This window comes from Silurus meridionalis, chromosome 8 (genome assembly GCF_014805685.1).
Source record: "Silurus meridionalis isolate SWU-2019-XX chromosome 8, ASM1480568v1, whole genome shotgun sequence".
NCBI lineage: Eukaryota > Metazoa > Chordata > Actinopteri > Siluriformes > Siluridae > Silurus > Silurus meridionalis.
In genome coordinates, this window is record NC_060891.1 from 7,107,499 (window position 1) to 7,133,935 (window position 26,437).

The following is a 26,437-nucleotide window of genomic DNA, read 5'->3' on the forward strand; positions in this document are numbered from 1 at the left end:
TACCTCTCTCCCTTTACCCATCATAGTACCAATATTTAATGTACCAACCCTAACCTTCACTCTCCTACACTGCTCCTTTCCCTGCCATCTCTGTAGACGTCTTCCTCCTCTCCTCCTCCTCCTCCTTCGGCCAACAGTATCCCAATTTCCACCGGTACCCTGTCGGCTAACGATACCTGTGGCGGTCGTTGTTAACCCGGGCCTCGACCGATCCGGTATGAAATTCTCATTTGTGAGCCACATATTTGATTTGGCACATGTTTTTACGCTGGACGCCCTTCCTAACGCAACCCTCCCCATTTACCCGGGCTTGGGACTGGCACTAAGAGTGCACTGGCTTGTGCATCCATAATGGCTGGGTTCATCAGCCCTCTGACTGAACTTACTAAAATGGGAGCACCAGATCCGTTCCAGAGGACAGTGTCATGCCAGCAGGCTTTCACACAGGCTTTTATACAGGGTTCGAGCCAAATGCAAGCTGGACGGTTTCCTGGCCTGAGTCAGACGATGAGAGTATGTGGCAACAGGCGCATGGCCGAGTGTCAGTTTGTGAAGTGGTATCAGTGGATGCAAGCAGTTAAGATCACACACTGGTATGCGATTGAATAAGTAAGTGAAGAAGAAAAAAAAAGGGAGGAGCCTTTTTTATGGTTTTATGAACACCAGTGCCTGTTATTTTTTCCATCCTAAGCCACAGAGTTCTCCACACCAGTCTACTGGAAAAAATGATTTTTGAACATAGACTGACCAAAGTTTTATTACTATTATATAATGTAATTACTTCAAAGAAAATCTTGTGTGATGTAAAAAACTGCACTATGTGCGTGTTGCACACCAACAATTAACTATTTGCAACACCTAAACCTACATATAAACCAAACATTAACCCCAGTAGCGAAAATTAAGTCTTTCAGCTATTTTAGTCTATATATAGGTAAAAATTTCAGATTTTATGAGGACATCATTTACCCAATGGGCGGGCAGACAGACACAATATCACACACATGCACACAATATTTCTAAACAACTGAACAGTACCTGGGACTTGCCTCCACCCAGTACATTCACCATCACCTCCATAACAGTTTCATGCATGCCTAGTACTCTCATCAGGTTCGGGTGCTGGTAGAAAACTTTATTGTTCATTATGTCACTAAAAAACATACAAAACAAAAGAAAAGACGTTAAGCTTTTTACTGAAAATACTGGTCTTGTGTTGCCTATGATATGCTTCCCATTTTCTTCTTTCTCCCTAATTAAAATGGCTATTCAGTGCCATAAATCATGTCAGACCTGTGAATAATTGCACAAGTAATACATCTTCTTCCTAGCTAAACCATCTATTATAGTTGGTGTGTTCCTATTCACATTCTGCCAGTATGTTATTAATAATTATTAAATGGATTAATGTAAAAAAATTAGAAGAGGCTAAGAAATTATTACCACTGCTGTTACTAAACTGTTCATGTATCACTATTATTTACCTATTCTTAATATATTGCATAGACTGCTTCAATGATGCTATTTCTGCTTAAAACTGACATTTTCTAAATTTTCTGCCCACAAATAACTGATAGTTAACATAACTGCAATTTTTTTTTTTTTATATTTTTGTGCTCAGATCATTTTGACTGTAGCAAACAGTCTTCAAACAATCTGCATGTGACATTTTTAATGTATAAGAATGTATAAAAGCCTCTCATTACCTATTATTAACAATTACCAATATTATTAATTCAAAATGTGCTATATAAATTAAAACCAATTATAATTATCATACCTGAGGCCATCAATCATGAGCTGCTCTTCCTCTTTGCCCATACGGACGCTGAGCAGTGAGCGGATCTGACCCAGTGAGGCCAGCAGGTGGATGGTGTCATGTACAGATGCAGCACTGATTGTGTAGGTTTTGCGCATAGCAAAAAGCAGTTCACCAATGCTGTCATATTGCCTCCTCAGTAGGCCAAACATGGCACGTACCAGCTCTGGGTCTTGGATGTGGCTCTCCTGAGCCCAGCTAACCATGGTCTGAGAGATCAACTCCCTCAGGTTTGCTGTAATGATGAGAACATTGCATAAAATTAACCTACTCTTGCTGTATTTAACAATATTTCACCGCAAGACAATCCAAAAAAATATTCATTAACCAAACAGGTCTTATTACCACGTCAATATTTATTCAAAGAAAATATTCACGTGCACACACTTCAGAGTCTAACAAAATTGTAAATAACATTTCTATTTAAACAAACTACAGTATTTGTAGTACATATATTTGTGTTACCAGTCAAACCTAATGAACTAGGGCTGAAAACCACCTAATCTTTAGGGGTTTTTGTTATTTGAGTTTTCAATCCAGAGGTTTTAGCATTTTTACATGTGATTATATACATTACATAGACTTTTCCTAACATACAAAACATGTGCTAAATTAAGTAATATTATATCTTAAGAAGGGTAAGTGGTTGCAAATGCACACTGTTGAAATGCAATATAGCACATTGTCAGCACATTTAGATTGGTTGTTGAACTGCTCAATGTACCAGAGGACTCATCACATCTGCCCAGATGAGACATGTGTTTAATTAGGACTCTATAATTTCTGACCAATTCCAACCTTGGGGGCTAATGAATAATCTATGAGACCTCAAACAAAACTGATTTTCAGATGTACCTGTGTCAGGGATCCTCCTGCCACACCTCCCTCCGAGGCTCTCTCTCAGCTTCTCCCGGTGCTAATCGCTGACACCTGTTCAACATTACCTGGCCCCTTAACTGGTTCCCGTTCCGACCTCAATCGCTGTCGGATCTACAGGATTCCAGACCGCCAGCATTCCCCGCTGGTTCATGCTCCTTGTTCCAAGCCAAAGAATTACACTCGCGTTACGGATTATACAAATTGTACTCGCTGTAGGGAGTGTACTTGCTTTACGGATCATACCTGCTTTTCGGATTGTACCGGTAGTACGGATTATACCTGCTTTACAGATTTTACCCCCATTTGAATTATCCCCGCGTTGCGGTTCGTAACTCTCCGGACTTTGGCTTGTTCTCTGGACCTCAATAAAACAAGATTGAGTTACTCCTGTTTCCTACACATGGTCACAGCCCTGACAACCTGGCAAAAATGATGGCAAGGAAAACAGGTAATACAGAGTGTGCTGTACTTGTTTAAACTGACAGGAAGGCTACAGCAAATTAAAGTTGTCATGTTTCTGCTTATTTCTTCTTCTTTTGGCTTCTCCCATAGGGGTCGCCACAGCGGATCATCCTTCTCCATACCCCCTGTCCTGTACAACTGCCTCTTTCACCCCAACCACCTGCATGTCTTCCCTCACATCCATTAACCTCCTCTTTTGCCTTCTGCACAGGCCATCTCCGCTATCCCTCCCCCACCTCCGAGAGCTCTGTTCCGCTCCAGAGTTTCCCGAAAAGCTCTGTTCCGAACCAGAGTTTCCGAAAACCGCCACCCCACAGCCTCCCTGAAGGCGATGGCTTGCTTCACAGCCTCCCTGAAGGCGACGGCTTGCTTCACAGCCTCCCTGAAGGCGACGGCTCGCCTCACAGTCTCCCTGAAGGCGAGATCATGTCTCAGAGCTCCTTCCCGGGCGAAGACACATCTCAGAGCCCCTCTCCGGGCGAAGTCCTGACTCAGAACTTCTCTCCAGGCCAAGCCACGTCTCAGAGCTCCTCTCCATGCGACGTTTCACTCCAGAGCTCATCCGACGGCGACGTCTCGTCCCAGAGCTCATCTGAGGACAACGTGATGCCACTAGGTGCCTTCGAGGATGATCTGACTGCCCTGAGCTCCTCCGATGGCGGCGCCTCGCCTCCGACCTCCTCCGACGCGCATGCATCAGCGCAGGGCCCCTCTAAGGGCAAAGTCTCATCCGTAAGTCATGCTGGAGGTGACGTCAAGCCTCCAGGTACATGTAAGGACGGCCTGGCCCAAGGCCCCCAGAGAGCGAGGACACCAGCCCGGGTCCTGGTGGAGGCACCATTGCTCTGCTGTACCTGTAGGATGAAGCAGTGGGTGAAGGCCCTATGGAGAGCTCCATCGCTGTCCAAGGCCCCTCTGACATCCACAGGCCGTTTCCGGAGCCACCCGATCGTGATATCTTGGTCCCAGCTTCTTCCAAGGGCAACTCCTCAGACCCAAGATCCTCCGAAGGCGGTGTTTAGCTCCCGAGCTCCTCCAAAGGTGACGTCTCGCTCCCGAGCTCCTCCGAAGGCGACGTCTCACAGCAGAGTCCATCTCATGGTGACGTCTCGCCCCTGAGCTTCCCGGAAGGCCCCGGACATCGCACCAATGAACCCCGCCGAGGTCATAGCTCGGCCTCTGAGCTCCATCGAGGGCGTCGTCTGGCCTCAGGACTCAGCTGAAGGCGTGGCTTATCCTCTGGACTCCGTCAGGGGCATCACTCCATCTCTGGTCTCCATCCAGGAGGCCTTTCAGCCCGTAAGCCCCGTTGAGAGCTCCACCCCGCCTCCGGTGGTCGCCAAGGTCGTCGTGCCGGTCCAGGTTTCCATGGTGGAAAGAGCTTGATTACAGGCCTTCGTGGGGGACGTTGATCCACCCCTGAACACCACCGAGAGCGTCTCTCAGCCTCTGGTCTCCGCTGAGGACATCGCTCTGCTCCAGGTTTCCGTGGTGGCCGCCTCTCAGCTCCAGACGGCCGCCAGGGACGTCGCTCAGCTTCCAGTCTCCACTGAGGGTGTGGCTCCGTTCCCGGTCTCCTCGGAGGACGCCTCTCTGCAGCAGTATGCCGCGGTGGGCGTCACGCAGCCTCCGGTCTCCGCCGAGGGCATCGCCCGGTCTCCGGTCCTCACCGGGGTCTCGCTCCAGTCCCAGCCCCCTTGGAGGACAACCCTCTGCTCCAGACCTCCGCAGTGGGCTTCGCTTCGTTCCGGATCGGCGCGGAGGATATCGCTCTGCTCCGGGTCTCTGTGGTGGAGGCCGCTCATGCTCCGGTCTCCACCGAGGACGTTCTGGGACCCCGCTCTGGCTGTTGTCACCAGCCCCTACATAAACCCCACATTCTCCCGCACTCAGCTTCCGTTATTGTAGGTTCATGTCGGTTCATCCCGATACGTACCTTTCCCCTCGGACTCCGCACTCCCTCAATGGGAAGAATGTTTCTATGACAAATAAGAAACAGCAAGCATAGATTACAGTATTAAAACATTTAAGATATTTAGTCAAATATATTATATCTGAAATCCTTAAATTAAAGTCACAGGCAGAAGTGGACATTAACAAGGAAAGAACATTTACTAGTGTTATTGTAATTGGGTAGTTTTTTGTGTACTTGTACTTTTTAAAGTAATTTTTAAAATGTGTAATTCTACTTACATTTGTTTTGTCAAAAGTACAGTGGTACCTTGACCTACGAGTGAATTAATGTACGAGTTTTCCGAGGTATGAGTCATCTCGGAGATGCCACTGCTAGATGGCATACTAAGCAGTGACACCACACCATCCCCCAGGCTCCAACACGCTCTCTCATTCACTTCACGCGTTCACTTCATCGAGTAAACACTGTGATTCGTTGTGCTCGTGGTTTCTTGCTTTGTGCTTCGTTTTTTGTGCAAATTCCTTTTTCTAACTTTCTTGTAACCATGTCTCCCAATAAAGTAAGTTCTAGTGACAATGCTGAGAAGAGGAGGATGTCCATTGAATTAAAGCATGAAATTATCGAGAAACATGAACAAGGTATGCGAGTAAAAGACTTGGCCAGGCAATACAACCGTTCAACATCTACGATTTGCACAATTTTGAAGCAGGAGGAGTCGAGGTTATAACGCCAGCTAAAGGTTTTAAAATAATTTCTAAGCTCCGGACGTCTGTTGGTGTGGCTGACGGAGAAGAAGCTTGCAGGAGACAGGGTAACAGAGGCTATTATTATATCTTTACATACTCTTTCTATTATGTTTTTATACAATATTTGTTATTTAGAAATGTATTTTCCTTATTTACTAACATGTAACATAAAAATGGGGTGTCATTTTGGAACGGATTAAGGGCATTTTAAGTATTTATAATGGGGAAAATGTATTTGATGTGCGAGCAAATTGAGCTACGAGCTTGGCCACGGAACGAATTAAACTCGTAGGTCAAGGTACCACTGTATTATAACATTTGCTACATACCCTGCTACTGAGTAAAGAAAAAATGAAGAAAATGCAAGAAAAATGCCTGGACTACACAGATAAAGAAGGACAAGGCATTGTGCTAAATTGAATTTAGGAATTTAAGTGAGCCCTTGCCATATTTAAGCAACCACTTTGACTTCTGGCTTCTAAAGCAACGAAGGCATTAAGTTAATTATACAATTTAAATTGTGCAAACTTTTTGCCAAGAGACCACACTAGCACAAGCAAGTAGAAGCCAGGATCCATAAAGCAGGTAGGATCCGTAAAGCGGGTAGGATCCGTAACACGGAGATTATCCTGATAAGGAGTAGCATCCTTAGAGTTGAAACCAAGAGCAGGAACCAGCGGGGAATGCTGGCGGTACGGTCACTGTGGCAATCATGTAGATCCGACAGCCAGTGGGGTCGGAACGGGAGCTTATGAAGGGGAACCGGTAACGAGTGACAGGTGTCGGCAATTAGCTGAGAGAGAGCCACGGAGGGGGCGTGGCAGGTGGGTCCCTGACACCTAGTCACCCGCACACCCTGTCAGAATAATCTGGCCGTGCACTGTGTCCCATGAGAGAGTTCCTGACATATTCGATTGATTAACTAGATAACAAGCTGTCAATTTAGAACTAGTGAATCAATTATTATGTTTAGGCCTTCCCCCGAATAACATAAAACTGAAAAACAAAAGCACAGGGACAACACTTACAAAAAATCCACAGAAAACATAGAGAGCAAATTCTAGAACTTTGAATTTATCTTTCAGCATTGTGCAATATATTTTAAAATGTGCTTTTTAATTTTTGATTCATGCTGATTTCTTTTTATTGTGTGACTGCAATAATTTTATTATTAATCCCAAAAACGTTTTTATCTTGTTATTGTATTTTAATTTGTAATTTAGCTCTTTTAATTAAAAACAAACAAATTTTATAGAATAAATATATATATATTTATAGTTTATACCTCTTCAGTATACAGCAGGGACCTCACAAGTACATTTTAGATTAGCAAATTTTTACTTAAATTTCATCAAAATAATAGTACTTTTACTTAGGTAGAATATTTTAGTACACTTTCTGGGCAGAAGTATATAATACATCCTTTGTTTCATGGAGCTACTAATAAACTTTCCAAACTAGCAGGAAGGCTCTGATATTCATTGATGATGGGATAAACAATCGCTTCGTTATTCCATTGCTGGTGTAGGCATTATGTGTCAGTGTGCGGGTAGTTGGACCCAAATGCAGGATGCCAGTGAGGTATATAATCAACATCTTTATTAACAAAAAACAAATTCAGGCAAAACACAGAGGAAACAAAATACTGAGTAGTCCATGTAAAAAACACAAAAAATGGAAGTGTCAGAAAACTTATGACCACAGTGTAGAATGGGAAATGGCCGAGAGAGGGAACCAGGGCGAGAACAAAAGACAATAAGAAAAATAAACAAAAAAAACAAACTGCGACCAGCGGCAAAAGAGGAAAAACTGGAAGATCCAAAACAGTAACCAAAGAATCCGGGAAACGAGAGGGCAGAAAGTCAAAAAAAAATTTGAGGAATCCTCGTCTATTTATGCAACGGCAAGATGGCGGCCGGGACGGTTGCGAGTTCGCGCTACCCCAGAAGCGGGAGCTGCGGAAGTGGAAGAGCTGCGGGAGTGGAAGTGCGGTCCCTTAGGCCGGCTCCAGATGGCCCACCAGGCTGGTGCGGGTGTTCCCGGTGAAAACAGGAAATGAGACTGGGATCCATAATGTGACGTGCAGGCACCATGAGCGTTCCTCATGACCGTAACCTTCCCAGTCCACAAGGTACTGTAAGCCTCTTCCTTGGCGTAGGAGACAGTGCACCATGAAGGCGGGGCCACCGTCAATGACCCGGACAGGTGGAGGGGGTCTGGTGGAGGGAACCAGGGTGCAAGTTTGGAACATGAAGGTGAAACATGGAAGGTGGGGTGGACACTGAAAACTCTGGGAAGGCGGAAGCGGACTGCCACAGGGTTAAGCACCTTGCAAATAAGAAAAGGTCCAATAAAGTGAGGGGCTAGCTTCCTGCAAGCGACTTTTAAGGGCAGGTCCTTGGTAGAGAGCCAGACTCTCTGGCCAGGGCGGTAAGCGGGTGCTGGTCTGCGCCTGCGGTTGGCCCAGCGGGCATAGGAATGGGAAGACCTGAGGAGAGCAGCCTGGATATTTTTCCAGGCATGGCGGCAGCACCTGACTAAGGCACCAGCTGATGGTACTGAGGCCTCAACTACTTGGGAGGAAAAAATGGGTGGGTGGTAACCATAAGCAGCCTAAATAGGGGAGAGGCCGGTGGCTCCGGACGGCAGAGTATTATGTGCGTATTCAGCCTATATCAATTGAGATGCCCACGAGGCGTTGTCATCGGTGCAAAGAATGCGAAGGGCTGTCTCCATGTCTTGGTTTAGCCTTTCTGCTTGCTCGTTGGTCTGCAGGTGAAACCCAGAAGACAAGCTGACCGAGATACCCAGGAGGCAGCAGAATTCCCTCCAAAAATTGGCAGTAAACTGTGGGCCCCAATTCTCAAGCGCCAGCTTGACTGCCAGTAGCGCACGGTCCCCGATGGAGTACTTCTGTTCCGTGGGATTTAGTCAGCGCGAGAAAAAGGCACATGGATGGAAGCGGTTGTCAGTGGCTCCTTTCTGAGACAGGATGGCCCCCACGCCTTTGTCAGAGGCATCCACCTCAACGATAAACTGCCGGGAAGGTTCGGGCAGAGTAAGGATAGGTGAAGAGGTGAACCGGGTCTTGAATTTCAAAAAGGCCTGTTCCACCTCAGGGTTCCAAGAAAATGGCTGATCAGTGGAGGTGAGTTGGTGTAGGGGGGGCAGCGATGGTGCTAAAACCGCAGATGAACTTGCGGTAGAAATTCGCAAAGCCGAGAATCCTCTGCAGTTGTTTGCGGTTCTCAGGTTTTGGCCACTCCTCCACGGCGAGGACCTGGGCAGGATCCATCTGCACATTACCCGCAGACAAGATGAAGCCCAGAAAAGACGTGCTGGACACATGAAACTCACATTTCTCAGCCTTCACAGACATGCTGGACACATGAAACTCACATTTCTCAGCCTACTGGCTCTGCAGTAGACGGGTGAGCACAGCGCGTACATGGCATAGGAGTTCGTCCAGGGACTGGGAGTAGATTAAAGTGGTTTGGTCTTGATGCCCAGTTGGCGAGCAAATTCCTCATCCAAAAATTCTGCGTCCGCCCCAGAGTCAACAAACACAGCTAATTCATGGCTGTGGCCCCTGACGTCAATCCAAACCTTGAGCAGCGGTCTAGAGGGGGAAAATTGGCCCAGCGCTGGCCCATTTTCAACATCGAGCCCTCTCTTTTGCTGGACAGGTGGCGGCCATGTGCTCTGCCTCGCCACAATACAGGCATAGTCTGTCTCCTTCCCGCTAGAGAAGAGGTGGCGGCAGCGGCCAATCTTCATGGGCTGTGGAGGCAGGGTTGGTGAAGTATGGAAGCGAGGTGTGTCAGGAGATGGACTGGGCTTGCCAGGGTCTAAGGCCCCCTTTGCTGTGGCAGTGCAAAAATCTGTGGCGTATTCGGCTACGGATCGCCTGTCTTGAGTGGTCTGAGTCAAAGATCTTGCGTAGCTCCTCAGAAAATGCACTGTAGGAGGCACAGACTGAGGACTGACGTTTCCATTCTGCTGTGGCCCTTGTTTGGCCTTACCCGAAAGTAGGGAGATCACATAAGCCACCATGGTAAGTTCATCTTGCAAAGACAATGGCCGAAGCTGAAAAGTGATCTTGCAGTTCAACAGGAACGGCCTGCACTCCCCCAGCTGTCCCGCAAAGCCCTCAGGGGTTGGTAGATGAACCTCACACCAAGGCGTTGGTGGCGGGACAGGCGTGGCGGGACGGGCCAGACATGGTCCGCTGGGTCCATGTCTGGCCAGATTGTACTGTCAGTGTGCAAGTAGTTGGACCCAAATGCAGGACGCCAGTGAGGTATATAATCAACGTCTTTATTAACAAAAAACTAATTCAGGCAAAACCCAGAGGAAACAACAGGCTGAGTAGTCCATGTAAAAAACACAAAAAAACAAAGTGTCCGAAAACCTATGACCACACGCTGGATAGTTCACAGAAAAACACAAAAACAAAGTGTCAGAAAAAATATGACCACGTGCAGAATAGTCCACGTTAGAAAATGCGCACAAAAACTAAGTGTCCGAAAACTTAAGCCGACAAGACAATGTGGCAGAGAATGCGAGGATTCCGCGTCTATTTAAGCAACGGCAAGACAATTCGCGCAGTTCGTGCGAGTTTGCCCTACCCCGGAAGCGGAAGCTGCGGAAGTGGAAGAACCGGAAGTGTGCGCACCGCTGGCTGACATTATGCAGGAAGACCTGAGAGTTAACAGGTGGTAGAAGAATACTGAGCTGACAATAAAACTAAACTAAACATCAGAGGGATAGGGACATGAATTTAGATGTCTGCATATGAAGAGGCTATGTGTCTAAAACAAAAATCAAGCAACCACATTAGCAAAACACAATATATCAAGACCTAGAAATTTGGCTCAACGACAGCCAAACACTGTATTAACTGTTTTACTCTAATGTACTTGATTGTTCTCTATTCCTTAAACAAGACATGGTCAAGTCGTAAAGTTCATTTCGTTTATTTAGCAGCACAAGAACCATTAAGTGGTTCAACTCAGTAGTTATAACCATGTTTAAACGGTGTAAAAAATTATCAAGCTCATAAAGACCCCTGACTTAAATGAAACACAAATTAAACACACACTTGAACTTAGAATAAACACAGCCTAAGATGTCAATTGAACTTTTACAGACATAACTGAAGGTAAATTTCTCCTAATCCTAGGCAATTACATAAAACCCTCTTGCCCATGAGTTGTTTGAGGGTCATTTATTGCACTGATTTCAACATAAGATAAAATTAAGGGTAGCTTATTGTATATTTTATTATATACTGTTGCTCTGATGAAGACATTCTGAAAACTGTATGCATTTCAAAATAAACAAACCAAAAAGTGTATGGTTATGAATGGTATTTTGTTGCAAATAGTTCTTACAAGGTATTGCTTGCTCTTTCTTGGTTGGCTTCTCTTCTGCTTTGTGTGGCTGCCCTTTGATCTTGTTAACTAGAGACATTAAGCGGCCTTTAATGGATATGTCCTGATCCTCTTTCTCCTCTTCTATTGGGATACCTGAAAACACACAAACTATACTGTAGCATATGGACAATCGTTCTGGGAGACCTGATTTTTCCAGCTGTATCTGGTTCTTCCTCAAACTGTTACTACAAATTTAGCATTATATTCTTCACTTAAACTAGGAGGCCCAAACCTGTTTTAGCATGACAATGCCCTTGTGCACAAAATGAGCTTCCTAAAGATATGGTTTTAAATCATTGTTTTAATAATAAGAAGGCCAAATGTTAGATGCTTATCAACTTTATTATAGTCAAACTCTTAAACATGCTGATCATTTACACCTGGTTGAGTGTTTTACTTAGACTGAAATCATGTGAAAGTCATTAACAACATAAGTACTGTGATTATAAAATGTAATATTAGCCAGACTCTCACACTGGTAACACTGAAACTTTGCTTTCTACCTTAGCAAAACTTTCAGTTAAATAGAATTTGTTGTAGTGGCCAGTCTACTACAACCTGAGATATCTTTCTTACCGCAGTGTAGACGAAGTTCACTGTGGAAGTCGTATAGTTCCTCCTGAATGTCCTCAGGGCATGGACAGTCCTTGCCCATACTGAAAGTTAACAATATGTTGATCTGAAAGAAAACCAAATATTGCATAGCCCAGAGACATACCAACTAATGTAAGTAACAACAGTCCCATGCAAGACACAATGTAAAATTGGTAAATCAACAACCCAACTCAATTTCCAGGGAATACAGGTAGGATTAGACTAAAAAAAATCCAGTAAATCTAAGGCAGATAAAAAAACAACTGAAAAACAAAGCATGATACACACATGGATACAACCAAAAGAATTACGGATTAAAACTTACTCAAAAGTCTAGCAAATGTAAAGGCTTTAGTTTTAAGTTTCTAAGTCTTTTGAAAAATGTGAAACCATTGTGGAAAAGCTTTAAATCAGCTTGAGCCAGAGAAAACACACTGGAATTTCTTTCCCACTAGACAGAAAATTTCAGAAAAATAGCAGAAGTGTATATTTTTTCTTATTCTCTTAAGCACATACCTTTTTAGACTGAGTGCACTCTGGTGATGTTGAGTAATATTTCAAATCAGTTATTTAGTTATTCTATCTTTTTTTCATAACTTTAAAATACCTTGTGACTTTAAATCTTTAAAATATCTTGACATTATATCTTCACGTATGTATTAATAACAATACAAGTACTATAAAGAAGCGTTGCTTCGGAAATGTTCTGATGTTGGTGAAGGAATGGTGGTCACTGACAACAGTGTTGAGGTTTGCTCAACTCTTGCAAAGTCTTTCCCCTAGTAAGATCACCTGCTGGGTTGTATGCTGTATTAACATGAAATCTTTCCATGTGGTCTTCAGTCTTCAGTATAAAGATAAGAAACAGAACCATATGCCCCTTCTGAGGCATCACAAAAAATATGAATTGTACTCAAGGTGCCTTCCATGTCAGCACATGGTTGTATATAGGCTCTGGGTAGTTTCACAGTGTGCAAGATGGCCAGCTCAGACTCCCAGGCTTGTCATTGTACTAATAAGTCTGAGGGTGTATAATATCATCCCAGCCGACTTTAAGTTTCCAGAGGTCTTGGATCAGTATTTAAGCTTTGGTGGTAAAGGGTATTAGATATACGAGAGTGTTGTGGTATTGTGTAGGAAAGCATTCCCCTTCAGTTGTATTTCCATGCTTCACCACTAGAGAGATTCACAGTTTACCATTCATGATAAGTTACCTCTGTGACATCACAGTGCATCGCCTTGTGATGTCAGAACTCTGAGCAGCAGCCATCATTCAAAATTGCGAATCCTAACGAAAAGAAGCTAGCAGATAACAACAAGAATCACACCACACATGATCAAATCCTAAACCCAGTAAAGTTTGAGTGTTCTGAATCTATACCGTGTTTTTACTGGAACGCTGGGGCAAGTAAAATCTCCTGATCAGCATACACCGAATAGTAAACTTCCTTACATTTGTATATCATGTTCACAGTAGTAATATTCATCTGTATATTATTGTTCATAGTACATATATATTCATATTCATCTGTAATTATATTCATAGTACATATATATTAATCTGTATATTATGTTCATAGTACATATACGTATATTCATCTGTATACTACATTTATAGTACATATACATCTTTAAATTACTGTTTATAGTTCTATATTCCATTCTATTTAACTTATGTAAATCATGTAAAAACTGTATATCCTTCACTTGCTGATATTGCACTCTGGTTAGACCCAAACTGCATTTCGTGGCCTTGTACTTGTACATGTGTAATGACAATAAAGTTGAATCTAATCTAATCTAATCTAATCTAATCTAATCTAATCTAATCATTCAAGCCAGATAGTGAAACTTCCTTACAATTGGTCGTTTGAGCCAAATAGTAAACTTCCTAACATTTGGTCCTTCAAGCTAGATAGTAAATCTTCCCAACATATTGCATATATTGTGTGCCTTGCTTTGGTATTGTGAAAGACTAAGTGATGAGGGATGTACCAAGATTCAGAAGAAGAATCTGATACCTGAGATGTCAATCTTTTCACATAACCTGCCATTTCCAGATTTTGTATCTTTTGACAATAGGTGCAGGCTATTTTGTGGTCATTTGCAATCAGTCACTCTGTACTTCGAATTAAAGACATGCAAATTTAGGAGCTGGTAGACAAGGACTGTCCTTACTTCGAAGAAGAGGTGTGGCATATCTCATTATGCCATCTACATTTACCCTTATGTTTTGCCTCTCAAACAATTCAAATTCATACTGTTCAAGCTTTGATCGTCTTCTCGATTTTCTCTGGAATATATAGCAAAGTATCAAGTTGCTTTCAAGGAATAGTATGGGGAGCACCCACTTTGGTAAAGAAACACTGCTGCTTGTCATCAGGAAGATGTAACCAACTGGCAGGTTCTTGAAGCATCCAGCCAAGAAGAGTACTGTACATATGGCAACAGGTTCTCCAGACGGACCAACCCCGACCAGGCTGGGTATGGATAAGCAAATGTGGAAAGTAGGAACCAGTTAATAGCAATGGCCTTACTCTGTCAATTGCCGGGATTGGCAGTCCTTAAAGACCTTTTCATCAGTACTTTGAGTGGGTAGCAATGCTCAGAAAAACCAAGTTCATCATCGGTGTTAGAAGATATATTATATATTTTGACTTAATATATACAGACTTGAATTTTGAGCACGAACTGAGATAATGGTCACGGATGTCACAATATGGGCAATGAGGTTTAAGCTTGCCCACAAGCTGTGTTACTGCAATAGGTTAACTAGTTGACTTGACTGACTGTAAAGTATTTGGTTGTGGCTGGGTTGAGCCTACAAGATTAGGTGGCTGAGCATAGCTAGGCCCTGAGCATTTTGAGACACATGGGTTCTAGGCAGGTGGAACCTTAAAAAAAAAAAAACTTAGGGTTGCATATTAAAAATGTAGAATGCTACACTGTTGCAGTGGGATAGACATCCAACTTGGTTCAGGCAGTAGATAATTTTACCTGTAGGGGGGCATCCTTGTAAATGCTACAGAATAAATCAGAGAAGGAACAGCAACTGTGGATTCTAAAGAATGTGAGGTGAAGAGAGCCAGGAGTTGTTATCTGATTAATATACTTTGGTCATGTACTGTCATGGGCAGCCTCTTGGTGTGCACAGTATATCGGTCTGTATGCCCTGGGTTAAGTTAGTGTTTGTGGAACTAGTGTTATCTTTCCAGTCTCTGATTGTCTGAGAAATGAGACGATAAGACTAGCTCCATTTCTTTCTGTTTAATACAACGCTGTCTCTCAAGCTGTTAAGTGAGCAGTTCTTTGGTTCTGTGAGCTGCACGAGCCTTATGTTATCATCTATTGCTTCAGAAATGTTCTGATAGTTCTTGAAAACAGAGGACTCCTGTTAGAGAGTTGGGGCTCAGAGTTATATCCTCACAACTTAATTGATCAGTTGGGTACAATGATGTGGATCATGTCTTTGAAGTATTAGGTAGGTATCGACGTATAATAGGTATGGTATGTAGGGGAGTGTGTATGAGCGGCATAGTGTGGGTTTCTTGCAGTGGATGAAATAGATCACCATTATTGCATGATTCTAGAAGTTTGATGCTTGTTAGGTTGTGTAGTCACTTGCCAGCTGCTGTTTGATAGGTTGTACAACGTTGTATGCCCTCTGCTCTGCTCTCCACTAAGATTGTTTGTCATCTGCCTTCTCCTCTGCTTTCCACTGAGGTTGCTGCTCAATGTACTGGCTTTTAAGCAAACAGCCATTAATGGCAGTGAAGCATGGAAACACAACCAAAGGGAAAGGCTTTTCTACAAGTACAGTATAGCCTTCAGCAATGTATTTGTGCATAACAAACTATATGCAATTTAATGGTCTCAGTCATCACAGAGGTCTATATATATGCCGTCTCTCAGTCAATAAACTTTGGATATCTTCCATACATGCTTGACTGATATTCCCAGGCCCAAAGTGGAGAGACTTCTTCTTCTTCTTCTTTCAGCTGCTCCCATTAGGGGTCGCCACAGCGGATCATCCGTCTCCATACCACCCTGTCCTCTACATCTGCCTCTTTCACACCAACTACCTGCATGTCTTCCCTCACCACGTCCATGAACCTCCTCCTTGGCATTCCTCATTTCCTCCTACCTGGTGGCTCCATCCTCAGCATTCTTCTACCAATATAATTCATGTCCCTCCTCTGCACATGTCCAAACCATCTCAATCTCGCCTCCCTCACCTTGTCACCAAAACATCCTACATGCGCTGTCCCTCTAATAAACTCATTTCTAATCTTGTCCATCCTCGTCACTCCCAACGAAAACCTTAACATCTTCAGCTCTGCCTCCTGTCTTTTACTCAATGCCACTGTCTCTAATCCATACAACATCGCAGGTCTCACCACAGTCCTATAAACTTTCCCTTTCATTCTTGCAAATACCCTACTATCACAAATCACTCCTGTCACTCTTCTCCACCCACTCCACCCTGCCTGCACTCTTTTCTTTACTTCTCTAACACACTCTCCATTACTTTGCACTGTTGATTCCAGGTACCTGAACGCCTCCACCTTTTCCAGCTCTTCTCCCTGCAACCGCATCACTCCACTGCCATCCCTCTCATTCACACACATGTACTCGGTCTTACTCCTACTGACTCTCATTCCCCTTCTCTCCAGCGCATATCTCCACCTCTCCAGGCTCTTCTCAACCTGCTCCCTACTCTCACCACAAATCACAATATCATCCGCAAACATCATAGTCCAGGGAGACTCCTGCAATTCCTTCTGTCCTTCTCTATACTTCTCCATCAACATCCTCAAAGCAAATAAGGCATCTGTGGTGCTCTTCCTCGGCATGAAACCATACTGTTGCTCACAGATGGTCACCTCTTCTCTCAGCCTGGCTTCCACTACTCTTTCCCATAATTTCATGGTGTGACTGATCAACTTAATTCCCCTGTAGTTACTGCAAGACTGCACATCTTTATGCTTGAAGATCGGTACCAGCACACTTCTCCATTCCTCAGGCATCTTCTTACCTTCCAAAATCCTGTTAAACAATCTGGTCAAAAACTCCACTGCCATCTCTCCTAAACATCTCCACGCTTCTACCGGTATGTCATCTGGTCCAACCGACTTTCCACTCTTCATCCTCTTAATCGCTGCTCTCACTTCCTCCTTACTAATCCTATCTACATCCTGCTTCACCAACTCCACATCATCCAACCTTCTCTCTCTGATTTTCCTCATTCATCAGCTGCTCAAAATACTCCCTCCACCTTCTCAACACACTCTCCTCACTAGTCAACACATTTCCTCTCCATCCTTTACTGCTCTAACTTGCAGTACATCCTTCCCAGCTCGGTCCCTCTGCCTGGCCAATCGGTATAAATCCTTTTCTCCTTCCTTAGTGTCCAACCTCTTATACAGCTCCTCATATGCCTTTTCCTTGGCTTTCGCCACATCCCTTTTACCTGCTGCCGCATCTCCTTGTACTCCTGCCTACTTTTCTCATCACTCTGTCTATCCCACTTCTGTTTTGCCAACCTCTTTCTCCTTATGCTCTCCTGCACTTCCTCATTCCACCACCACGTCTCCTTGTCTTGCTTTCTATTTCCAGATGTCACACCAAGTACTTTTCTAGCTGCCTCCCTCATCACTCCTGCAGTAGTTGCCCAATCATCCAACACCTCTTCAACACCACTGAGCCCCTGTCTGACCTCTTCCCTGAACCTCACTACACTCTTCCTCCTTAAGTTTCCACCATCTTATTCTTCTTTCAGTCCTCACTCTCCTCCTCTTCTTCTTCACCTCCAAAACCATCGTACAGACCACCATCCGATGCTGTCTAGCTACACTGTCCCTTGCCAACACCTTACAGTCTCCAATCTCCTTCAGGTTGCATCTCCTGCATAGCACATAGTCCACCTGTGTGCACCTTCCTTCACTCTTATCGTCACCCTATGATCCTCCTTCTTCTTAAAATAAGTGTTCACCACTGCCATTTCCATCCTTTTAGCAAAATCTACCACCATCTGCCCTTCCACATTCCTCTCCTTAAACGATCAGAAACTCTCTTCACCTCCACTACACTCTTACTGTACTCTTCCTTCAGAATCACCCCTACACCATTTCTCTTTCCATCCACACCATGATAAAACAGTTTAAACCCACCTCCAATGTTCCTGGCCTTACTCCCTTTCCACTTGGTCTCCTGAATACACAGCATATCTACCTTTCTCCTCTACATCATATCAGTTACCTCTCTCCCTTTACCCATCATAGTACCAATATTTAATGTACCAACCCTAACCTTTACTCTCCTACACTGCTCATTTCCCTGCCATCTCTGTAGACGTCTTCCTCCTCTCCTCCTCCTCCTCCTTCGGCCAACAGTATCCCAATTTCCACCGGTACCCTGTCGACTAACGATACCTGTGGCGGTCGTTGTTAACCCGGGCCTCGACCGATCCGGTATGAAATTCTCATTTGTGAGCCGCATGTTTGATTTGGCACATGTTTTTACGCTGGATGCCCTTCCTAACGCAACCCTCCCCATTTACCTGGGCTTGGGACCAGCACTAAGAGTGCACTGGCTTGTGCATCCATAATGGCTGGGTTCCAAAGTGGAGAGACTGGCCAAGAATAAGTGAGATGAGTCGTTGCTAGCTTAAGTTGGATGAAACTGGTGCTGCATTGAATGAATTAAGTATCAAGAGGAACTAAGCACTCTAGTTCAGGCACTCTAATGAGCATGTAATAGTACATAATAATGAGCACTTTACCTTGTTTCACTTTATCTTGACATATAAATAAAAATGCCCATCTGCTCTGCTGAAAGGGTGCAGACTTTTTGTTGACCTCTTTGATACTGACCAACTACTGGTTCTCTACATCATAATGTCTATCAGCCAGTAAAAGCTTCATAGAAAAGAGGTGTAGTTTGGCAAAAATGTCACTGAGTCAAGACAGTTCTCTTTCAAACATCTGTTCGTATCTCACTATGGGAATCGCCCTCGGGCGTGACCAATCTTGGAAGCATCAATCACACCACATCTGTCGGCTGACAGACCAATCACGACAGTGATGTGGGAGTCCCGCCTCCCTATATACACCGCTGCTGACGGTCCCTGCCTCATTCTCGTTCTCTTCCCCGTGAAGATCCTTTTTCAGGAAGATATCCTCAGCAGATCCTCTAAGATCCCTCCCGACCGTGTGCATGCGGGTCTATGATCTCGGCTAAAGACTCTATCCTTCCTCCTGATCTTCACTCCAGGCCTGGAAGTGCTATGGGCCCTTCCCCCATGCCAGGTGAGCTGGACCTTGTTGAGATGTGTAGAAGAGCAGCCAAAAAGCTCTCTATAGACTGGCCATCTCAGCAGGTGCACCAGGACGCTGAGAGGGATTTATATGATGGGAAGAGGCTGCCATCATGCACTTCCCCAGTTAAGCAGCTGATTCCTACCGTCCTTGCGTGTGTCACAGAAATGCGTACTTTTTGGGACAAACCCTTTTTACATAGAGTGCCTTTTAAGGGTTTCTCTAGACTGGAGGTGCACAATATGGAGGATTTGGGAATTACCAACCACCCATCCATCAAACTATCGGTGGCATGTCACCTCCACCCTAACCAACGAGCTGCTCTATCCTTCTCCTCCCCTTCACTTCCCCTTTACTGGCTGTCAGGCACTCCTTTCCAGAAAATGTACCGCTCCTCGGCCCTGGCGGTTAGAGCTCTGAATGCCACCTCAATGCTCACAGCATACCAGGCAGAGCTCATGGAAAAGATGGGGAGGCAGATTGATGCTGGGTCACCTAACTCACTTTGTGGGAAGAGATTTGCGTTATGGCGAATCTCAACCTATGTTCATCAAAGGGGAGCGGCCGCAGCATGGGCCTGGCTGTGGTGGGCGAAAGAGCCCAATGGTTGGGTTTGACGGACTTATCAGAGAGGGAGAAAGTGGAGTTCCTTGATGCCCCGATAGAGCCGAAAGCCCTTTTCAGGGCTGCAGTGGCGAATATGCGCCAGCAATGCGATCTACACAAAAAAATGGGGAAGCGTTTGAAGCATGCCTCCCAAGAAAGCCTACTGCTCCCCTAGACATCCCCCACCCCAGCAGTCAATGCACGTGGAGGCTTGCCAAAACCGCCTCAGCCCAGGAGCAATGTCTCTTTTGCAGTGGCAACGGCTAGGCATCGCCCAGCTGACCCTCAGGGAGGGAAGAAAAGACGGGCGACCTAACCTGTGGTCTGATTTTGGGTCAAAAGAGGGGCGGCAGCACTCATCTCTGGAGTCTTGTCCTCCCCCTTCAGCAAAAAACGTTGGAGAGTGTTCCTAGGACTGTTCAGTGGACAAAAGTTCTCCAGTTGAAATGTTGGCACCAGTTTCCCCAGTGCCCGAAAAGTTACTTCTCCCCTCTCCACCTGCAGGGTTATTCAAGAGGGAGGTCAGAAGGTTCTGTGTTTATTCCCAAACATTAAAATGTGTTCTGTGCATCCAGGCAGTGGGCCGAGGGCACAGACATGTGTAAAAAAGTACATAAAAACACACAATAAAAATCGAATCAGAGTCTGCTCGCGTGGAGAGTTGGCGCGCATGCGCAGTTCACCCTTGGGTTTTATCCACAATACAACGGGGATATCGCCTGCAATTTGCCATCAGACCACCGCTCTTCAACGGCGTGATTTGGTCAACAGCGGAGGGTGAATCAGTTTAGGTTTTGGAGGACTGAATAACCTCCTTATTGAGCAAAGGGTTAATTCGATCGGTACCGCAGGAGGACAGCCAGATCGGTTTTTACTCCCGGTACTTTGTCGTTCCCTAAGAAAGGGGGGGTCTCAGTCCCATTCTGGATTTACGGAACCTCAACAAACACCTCAGAAAGTACAAGTTCAAAATGCTCACATTAAAAGCATTGTACAGTTTTATTCGTCCCAGAGACTGGTTTATGTCAGTGGATCTGAAGGACACGTATTTTCACATAAGCATTTATCTGGCACAAATTAAGGGGGAATTAAGTTGATCAGTCACACCATGAAGTTATGGGAAAGAGTAGTGGAAGCCAGGCTGAGAGAAGAGGTGACCATCTGTGAGCAACAGTATGGTTTCATGCCGAGGAAGAGCACCACAGATGCCCTATTTGTTTTGATGTTGATGGAGAAGTATAGAGAATGACGGAAGGAATTGCATTGTGTATTTGTGGATTTAAAAAAAAGCATACAACAGAGTGCCAAGAGAGGAGTTGTGGTATTGTATGAAGAAGTCAGGTGTGTCAGAGAAGTATGTGAGGGTGGTGCAGGACATGTATAAGGACAGTGTGACGGCAGTGAAGTGTGCAGTAGGTACGACAGACTGGTTCAGGGTGAAGGTTGGTCTGCATCAAGGATCGGCCCTGAGCCCTTTCCTGTTTGCAGTGGTGATGGACAGGTTGACGGACGAGGTCAGACAGGAGTCTCCCTGGACTATGATGTTTGCGGATGATATTGTGATTTGTGGTGAGAGTAGGGAGCAGTTTGAGAAGAGCCTGGAGAGGTGGAGATATGCGCTGGAGAGAAGGGGAATGAAAGTCAGTAGGAGTAAGACAGAGTACATGTGTGTGAATGAGAGGAAGGGCAGTGGAGTGTTGCGGTTGCAGGGAGAAGAGCTGGAGAAGGTGGAGGAGTTCAGGTACCTGGGGTCAACAGTGCAAAGTAATGGAGAGTGTGTTAGAGAAGTAAAGAAAATAGTGCAGGCAGGGTGGAGTGGGTGGAGAAGAGTGACAGGAGTGATTTGTGATAGTAGGGTATCTGCAAGAATGAAAGGGAAAGTTTATAGGTCTGTGGTGAGACCTGCGATGTTGTATGGGTTAGAGACAGTGGCATTGAGTAAAAGGCAGGAGGCAGAGCTGGAGGTAGCAGAGCTGAAGATGTTAAGGATTTCATTGGGAGTGACGAGGATGGACAAGATTAGAAATGAGTTTATTAGAGGGACAGTGCATGTAGAATGTTTTGGTGACAAGGTGAGGGAGGCGAGACTGAGATGGTTTGGACATGTGCAGAGGAGGGACATGAATTATATTGGTAGAAGAATGCTGAGGATGGAGCCACCAGGTAGGAGGAAAAGAGGAAGGCCACGGAGGAGGTTCATGGATGTGGTGAGGGAAGACATGCAGGTAGTTGGTGTGAAAGAGGCAGATGTAGAGGACAGGGTGGTATGGAGAAGGATGATCCGCTGTGGCGACCCCTAATGGGAGCAGCTGAAAGAAGAAGAAGAAGATGATTTATCCGGCACAAAAGAAATTCCTACGCTTTGCCTATTGGGGCACAGCCTACGAATATTTGACAGTTCCGTTCGGGCTGGCTCTAGCTCCACGGATTTTTACCAAATGTGCCAAGCTGAGAGCAGCAGGTTTCAGAGTGTCAGCGTATTTGGACGATCTCATCCTCTGCTCTCCGTCACAGCGGCAAGTGGAGGTGGAGGCGAGTGTGCTTCTGTCTCATCTGACTGGCATAGGCTTCAGAATAAACGTGACAAAAAGCTGCTTGGTGCCCACTCAGGAAATAATCTACCTGGGTCTCAGGCTGAACTTTGACCTGTATCAGGCTTTTCTATCAGAAGAGCGCATCGGGTCGATTCGTAGCTGTCTCTTTCTCTTCCAGAAAGGAAAAAAAGTTCTGTTCAGACTCTGTTTACCTTCTAGGGCTGATGGCTTCAGCAGTGTCTGTCATACCGTTGGGACTGTTGCGAATGAGAGAGTTTCACCTCAACCGCAAAGTGATAGTGTCATTACTGTGCTTGCACGCTCTCCATCACTGGAGAAATCGCACTTTTCTCGAATCGGGAACCCTGCTGGAAACTGTTTCCCTGAGAAAAGTAGTGACGACGGATGCGTCTCTCATGGGTTCGGGTGCGGTGTGTGAGGGCAGAATAGCGAAGGGGAAATGGCCCGTCTCGCTTCTTAAACTTTCTGGAGCTAAACTTTCTGGAGCTGTTAACGGTGTTTCTAGCTTTGAAACATTTCATGCAGTTTCTTCAGAATCACCACGTATTGGTCAGATCAGACAACACGACGGCAGTGGCGTACATAAATCGCCAGGGCGGAACGCGCTCTCCACGACTTCACAGTGTAGCGTGAGATCTCATGGTGTGGGGCATGAAGCATTTTCTATCGTTACGAGCGACTCATGTGCCGGGAGTGATGAATGTGGGGGCAGATCTCTTGTCCAGGGGAAATCCCCTGTACGGGGAGTGGTCTCTCCACCCTCAGGTGGTAAACCTGTTATGGGAGAGATTCGGCCGGGCTGCCGTAGATCTCTTTACCTCGCACGAAAACACTCATTGCCCTCTATTCTTTTCTCTGGTGAGAAACGGTGCACCTATGGGTGTGGATGCGTAACCCACCCGTGGCCAAATGTACTGCTTTATGCTTTTCCTTCGCTGAGTTTGGTCGTGCCGATTTTAAAAAGAGTGAGAAAAGACGGTCATTCTGTAATAGTAATCGCTCCAAACTGGCCAGGGAAATTGTGGCTGACGGAGATATTCCAACTCCTGCACGATTGACCCTGGCCTTTCCCGTTGTGCAGAGATCTTCTCTCGCAAACGCACGGAGAGATATTTCACCCGGCACCGGACAGAGTGGCTCTCTGGGCCTGGCCTGTGAGAGGAAGAATCTCAGTGTCACTAAGTTGCCTCAGAGGGTGATTGAGACGATTCAGAATGCGAGAGCGGCTTCGACGCGCTCTGCATATGAGAAGAAATGGAGTATATTTGAACTATGGTGCGCTCAAAGACAGATTATCCATTTTCACTGTTCTGTGGCCGATAGAGAGTATTGATTTGAAGCTCCTTACGCTGAAGGTCGCTTTGTTTTTGGCTCTAAGTAACTTTAGGTTACTTACGTAACCCCGGTTCTCTGATAACAGGAGTGAGGTATCTCACCACACTTCCCTCCTTGCAGTGCACAGAGAAGAGATATGTGAGAATGAGGCAGGGACCGTCAGCAGCGGTGTATATAGGGAGGCGGGACTCCCGCATCACTGTCGTGATTGGGCTGTCAGCTGACAGACGTGGTGTGACTGATGCTTCCAGGATTGGTCATGCCTGAGGCGATTTCCATAGTGAGATACCTCACTACTGTTTTCAGAGAACCTGGGTTATGTAAGTAACCTAAAGTTTTATGAATTTTTATTTTTAATTTTTTTATGCAATACACTGAAGACATAGGATTGAGATATTTGTAGATGATCAAATTGAAAAGTATAAGAACATAAAACATAAAAAGAAAATAAAGGCAAATTACACTTAATATTTAATTACATATCTCTTGCTTCCAAGATATTTTTCTCCATCTTATAACTTATGTCACTGACAAATTGGTAAATGCAGACTCTGTTAAATTGGCAAATTCTCTCCTTGAGACCCACAGCCTTACTTTAAAAGCACAGTGTGTTGTTCAATTGGTCATTAAGATCTAAATTAATGTTATACATCAATTGTGCTTTCATTGGTGTTTTACATAGGAACAGAAAAATATAATGTAGAAAAAATCAAAATCTGTGCAAAATAACTTTGAACTCAGGAGCAGGAACAGCATACCTGTTCCTGTGGTGGTGAACGGAACTCTTTAGTCTTCTTGGCAGTAACAGCAGCAGACATGTTGAGAGCAAGCATTAACTCACTGTAACGGAACTTCTGGTTATACTGCAGCTTTGACACAAAGCTATCAGAGAACGACACAATCGCCTCAATACGGTGCTTCAGTTCACAGTCACAGAAGTACCGAAGAAGTTTGCACATCTAAAAAAGTTTTAGACATATTGTAATATTTCATTATACATGTAAGCTTAATCAAACCTTTTCCTTATGTTTAAGGTAAAATCTGTCATGAAGCGAACCTTTAGAACACCACAAATGTATAAATTGCTATGTATATGTAACACACACTTTGCTTATAAATGAAGAGTATTTTTATACATTACCTGCAGCTTGACTGACTCCGGCAATTTTTTCTCCAACAATCCCTTTATTGGCTGCTTAGTATCAGTGGCTTCTTCCTTTCCAGCCTCAACTGCCTTTTCTTCTGCTTCTGTCATTCCCTCTTTTTTTGTAGCTTCACTTGTTTTATCTGCTTTCTGCTCCCCAAAAATACGAGGTTCAATGAGCAGCAAGATCTTATGAACATCCTGGCTCGTTAGCACACCCATAGTTAGCAGAGTGCTAATCAGTCCGAGAATTGGCACAAACTGGTACTCCACGCTGCCCCCTACAGGATCTCGAATGTGGTCTCCTCCACCCTGAACAGCCTCTGTTAGCATGCTAATTGCCTTCTCCCTCAGAACATCAAGAGGAATTTCCGGACTATAGAGATACTGGTCACGTTTTGGAGTGACGAAGCATGGTGAAGCAAAGCTAAGTCTGGGTTTTAGAGATGTACTGAGTCCTACACCTGGTGATTGGTGCCGTTTGGTGGTATTTAGAAAGAGACGGATGCTGCAGGTCTCTGCTGTGATTGGGATGATAAACTCATTGTTCATCATAAGCTGTGCAGCTTTTGCTGTCTCTAGATGGATACTTATTAGTACGTCATAGAAGCCTTGGCGCAGCATGCCAGACAGGTATTGGTTGTCAATAATGTAAAGGAGCTGTGACTGGTCAAGGTGGCTGCAGAGAGCATGGGCTATACGGGTGTTACCAAGAGCAGAAAGAGCGCAGTAAAGTTTTAAGGTGTGATAATGAAAAGTCTGCAGGTCTTCTTGCTCAGAGAGTTCCATGATGTCAACACACCTACGTAAGAAAATCCAAACATACCAATATGTACCTTTTTTTCAAGACAAATTAGGTGTACAGCAATTTAAGTTTATATAAGTCTGAACGTTCCCACTTGTTCCACACTAGCTCATATTATTCATGTAGTCTTCACAATCTGCTCATACCCAAAATCCTTTTAGTATTGTTTATCTTTACTCTTCTACAACTTGTTTTATTTATCTCAGGGATGTTTTTCTTTGCCACTGTTGCTTCTGGCTTGCTCATTCAGGATCTAAGACAACAGGTGCATTTCTGTGAAACTACTTTCTGACAATACATATAACATTTAATTCATTGCAATTTATGCCCTTTAAGTGAAGTGAAGATTATCTGACAAGTTCAAACATTGTTTAAGAACTGCAAAGCTCCTGTTTGTGTTTACTATATATTTTAACTTGGGTTTGGAGATAACCTTTCCTTCAGTTATTTTTTGTGCCTGTAGTTCTTGAGTAGTCTAAATAATCTAAAGTAGTCTGAAGATCTGTCACCAGGGATTCTAACAAGTTTTTACATTTGCATCAGTGAGAGCTTCTTGACCAACTCCCTGTATGGTATGGAGGCTCCACTGTGTGTAAATGTAAAGCCCTGCAAAGGGTAGTCAGAGCTGCCCAACACATAATTGGCACCCAGCTAACTGCCACTGAGCACCTACACCACAGCAGATGTCTGTGCAGAGCTCAAAACATCAAGGACTCCTCACAGCCCAGTCACAAACTGTTTAAACTCCTTCCATCAGGAAGGAGATATAGAAACATATGCAACAGAACCAACAGGTCCATAGCCAACTTTTTCTTTCATCCACCAT

At 44.7% G+C, this 26,437-nt stretch overlaps 1 protein-coding gene across 1 annotated transcript in view; it reads right to left on the reverse strand.

The window, feature by feature from the left end:
* The window catches only part of LOC124389836 (ryanodine receptor 3-like), a 462,748-nt gene that overhangs the window by 198,608 nt on the left and 237,703 nt on the right, over nucleotides 1–26,437 (reverse strand). Inside the window, exons 35-40 of the mRNA XM_046855362.1 lie at nucleotides 24,804–25,608; nucleotides 24,421–24,621; nucleotides 11,833–11,935; nucleotides 11,215–11,349; nucleotides 1,781–2,054; nucleotides 1,039–1,153 (exon numbers count right to left, since the gene is read on the reverse strand). Coding sequence (XP_046711318.1) covers nucleotides 1,039–1,153; nucleotides 1,781–2,054; nucleotides 11,215–11,349; nucleotides 11,833–11,935; nucleotides 24,421–24,621; nucleotides 24,804–25,608 — 1,633 coding nt within the window. The remainder of the gene's footprint in view (nucleotides 1–1,038; nucleotides 1,154–1,780; nucleotides 2,055–11,214; nucleotides 11,350–11,832; nucleotides 11,936–24,420; nucleotides 24,622–24,803; nucleotides 25,609–26,437) is intronic.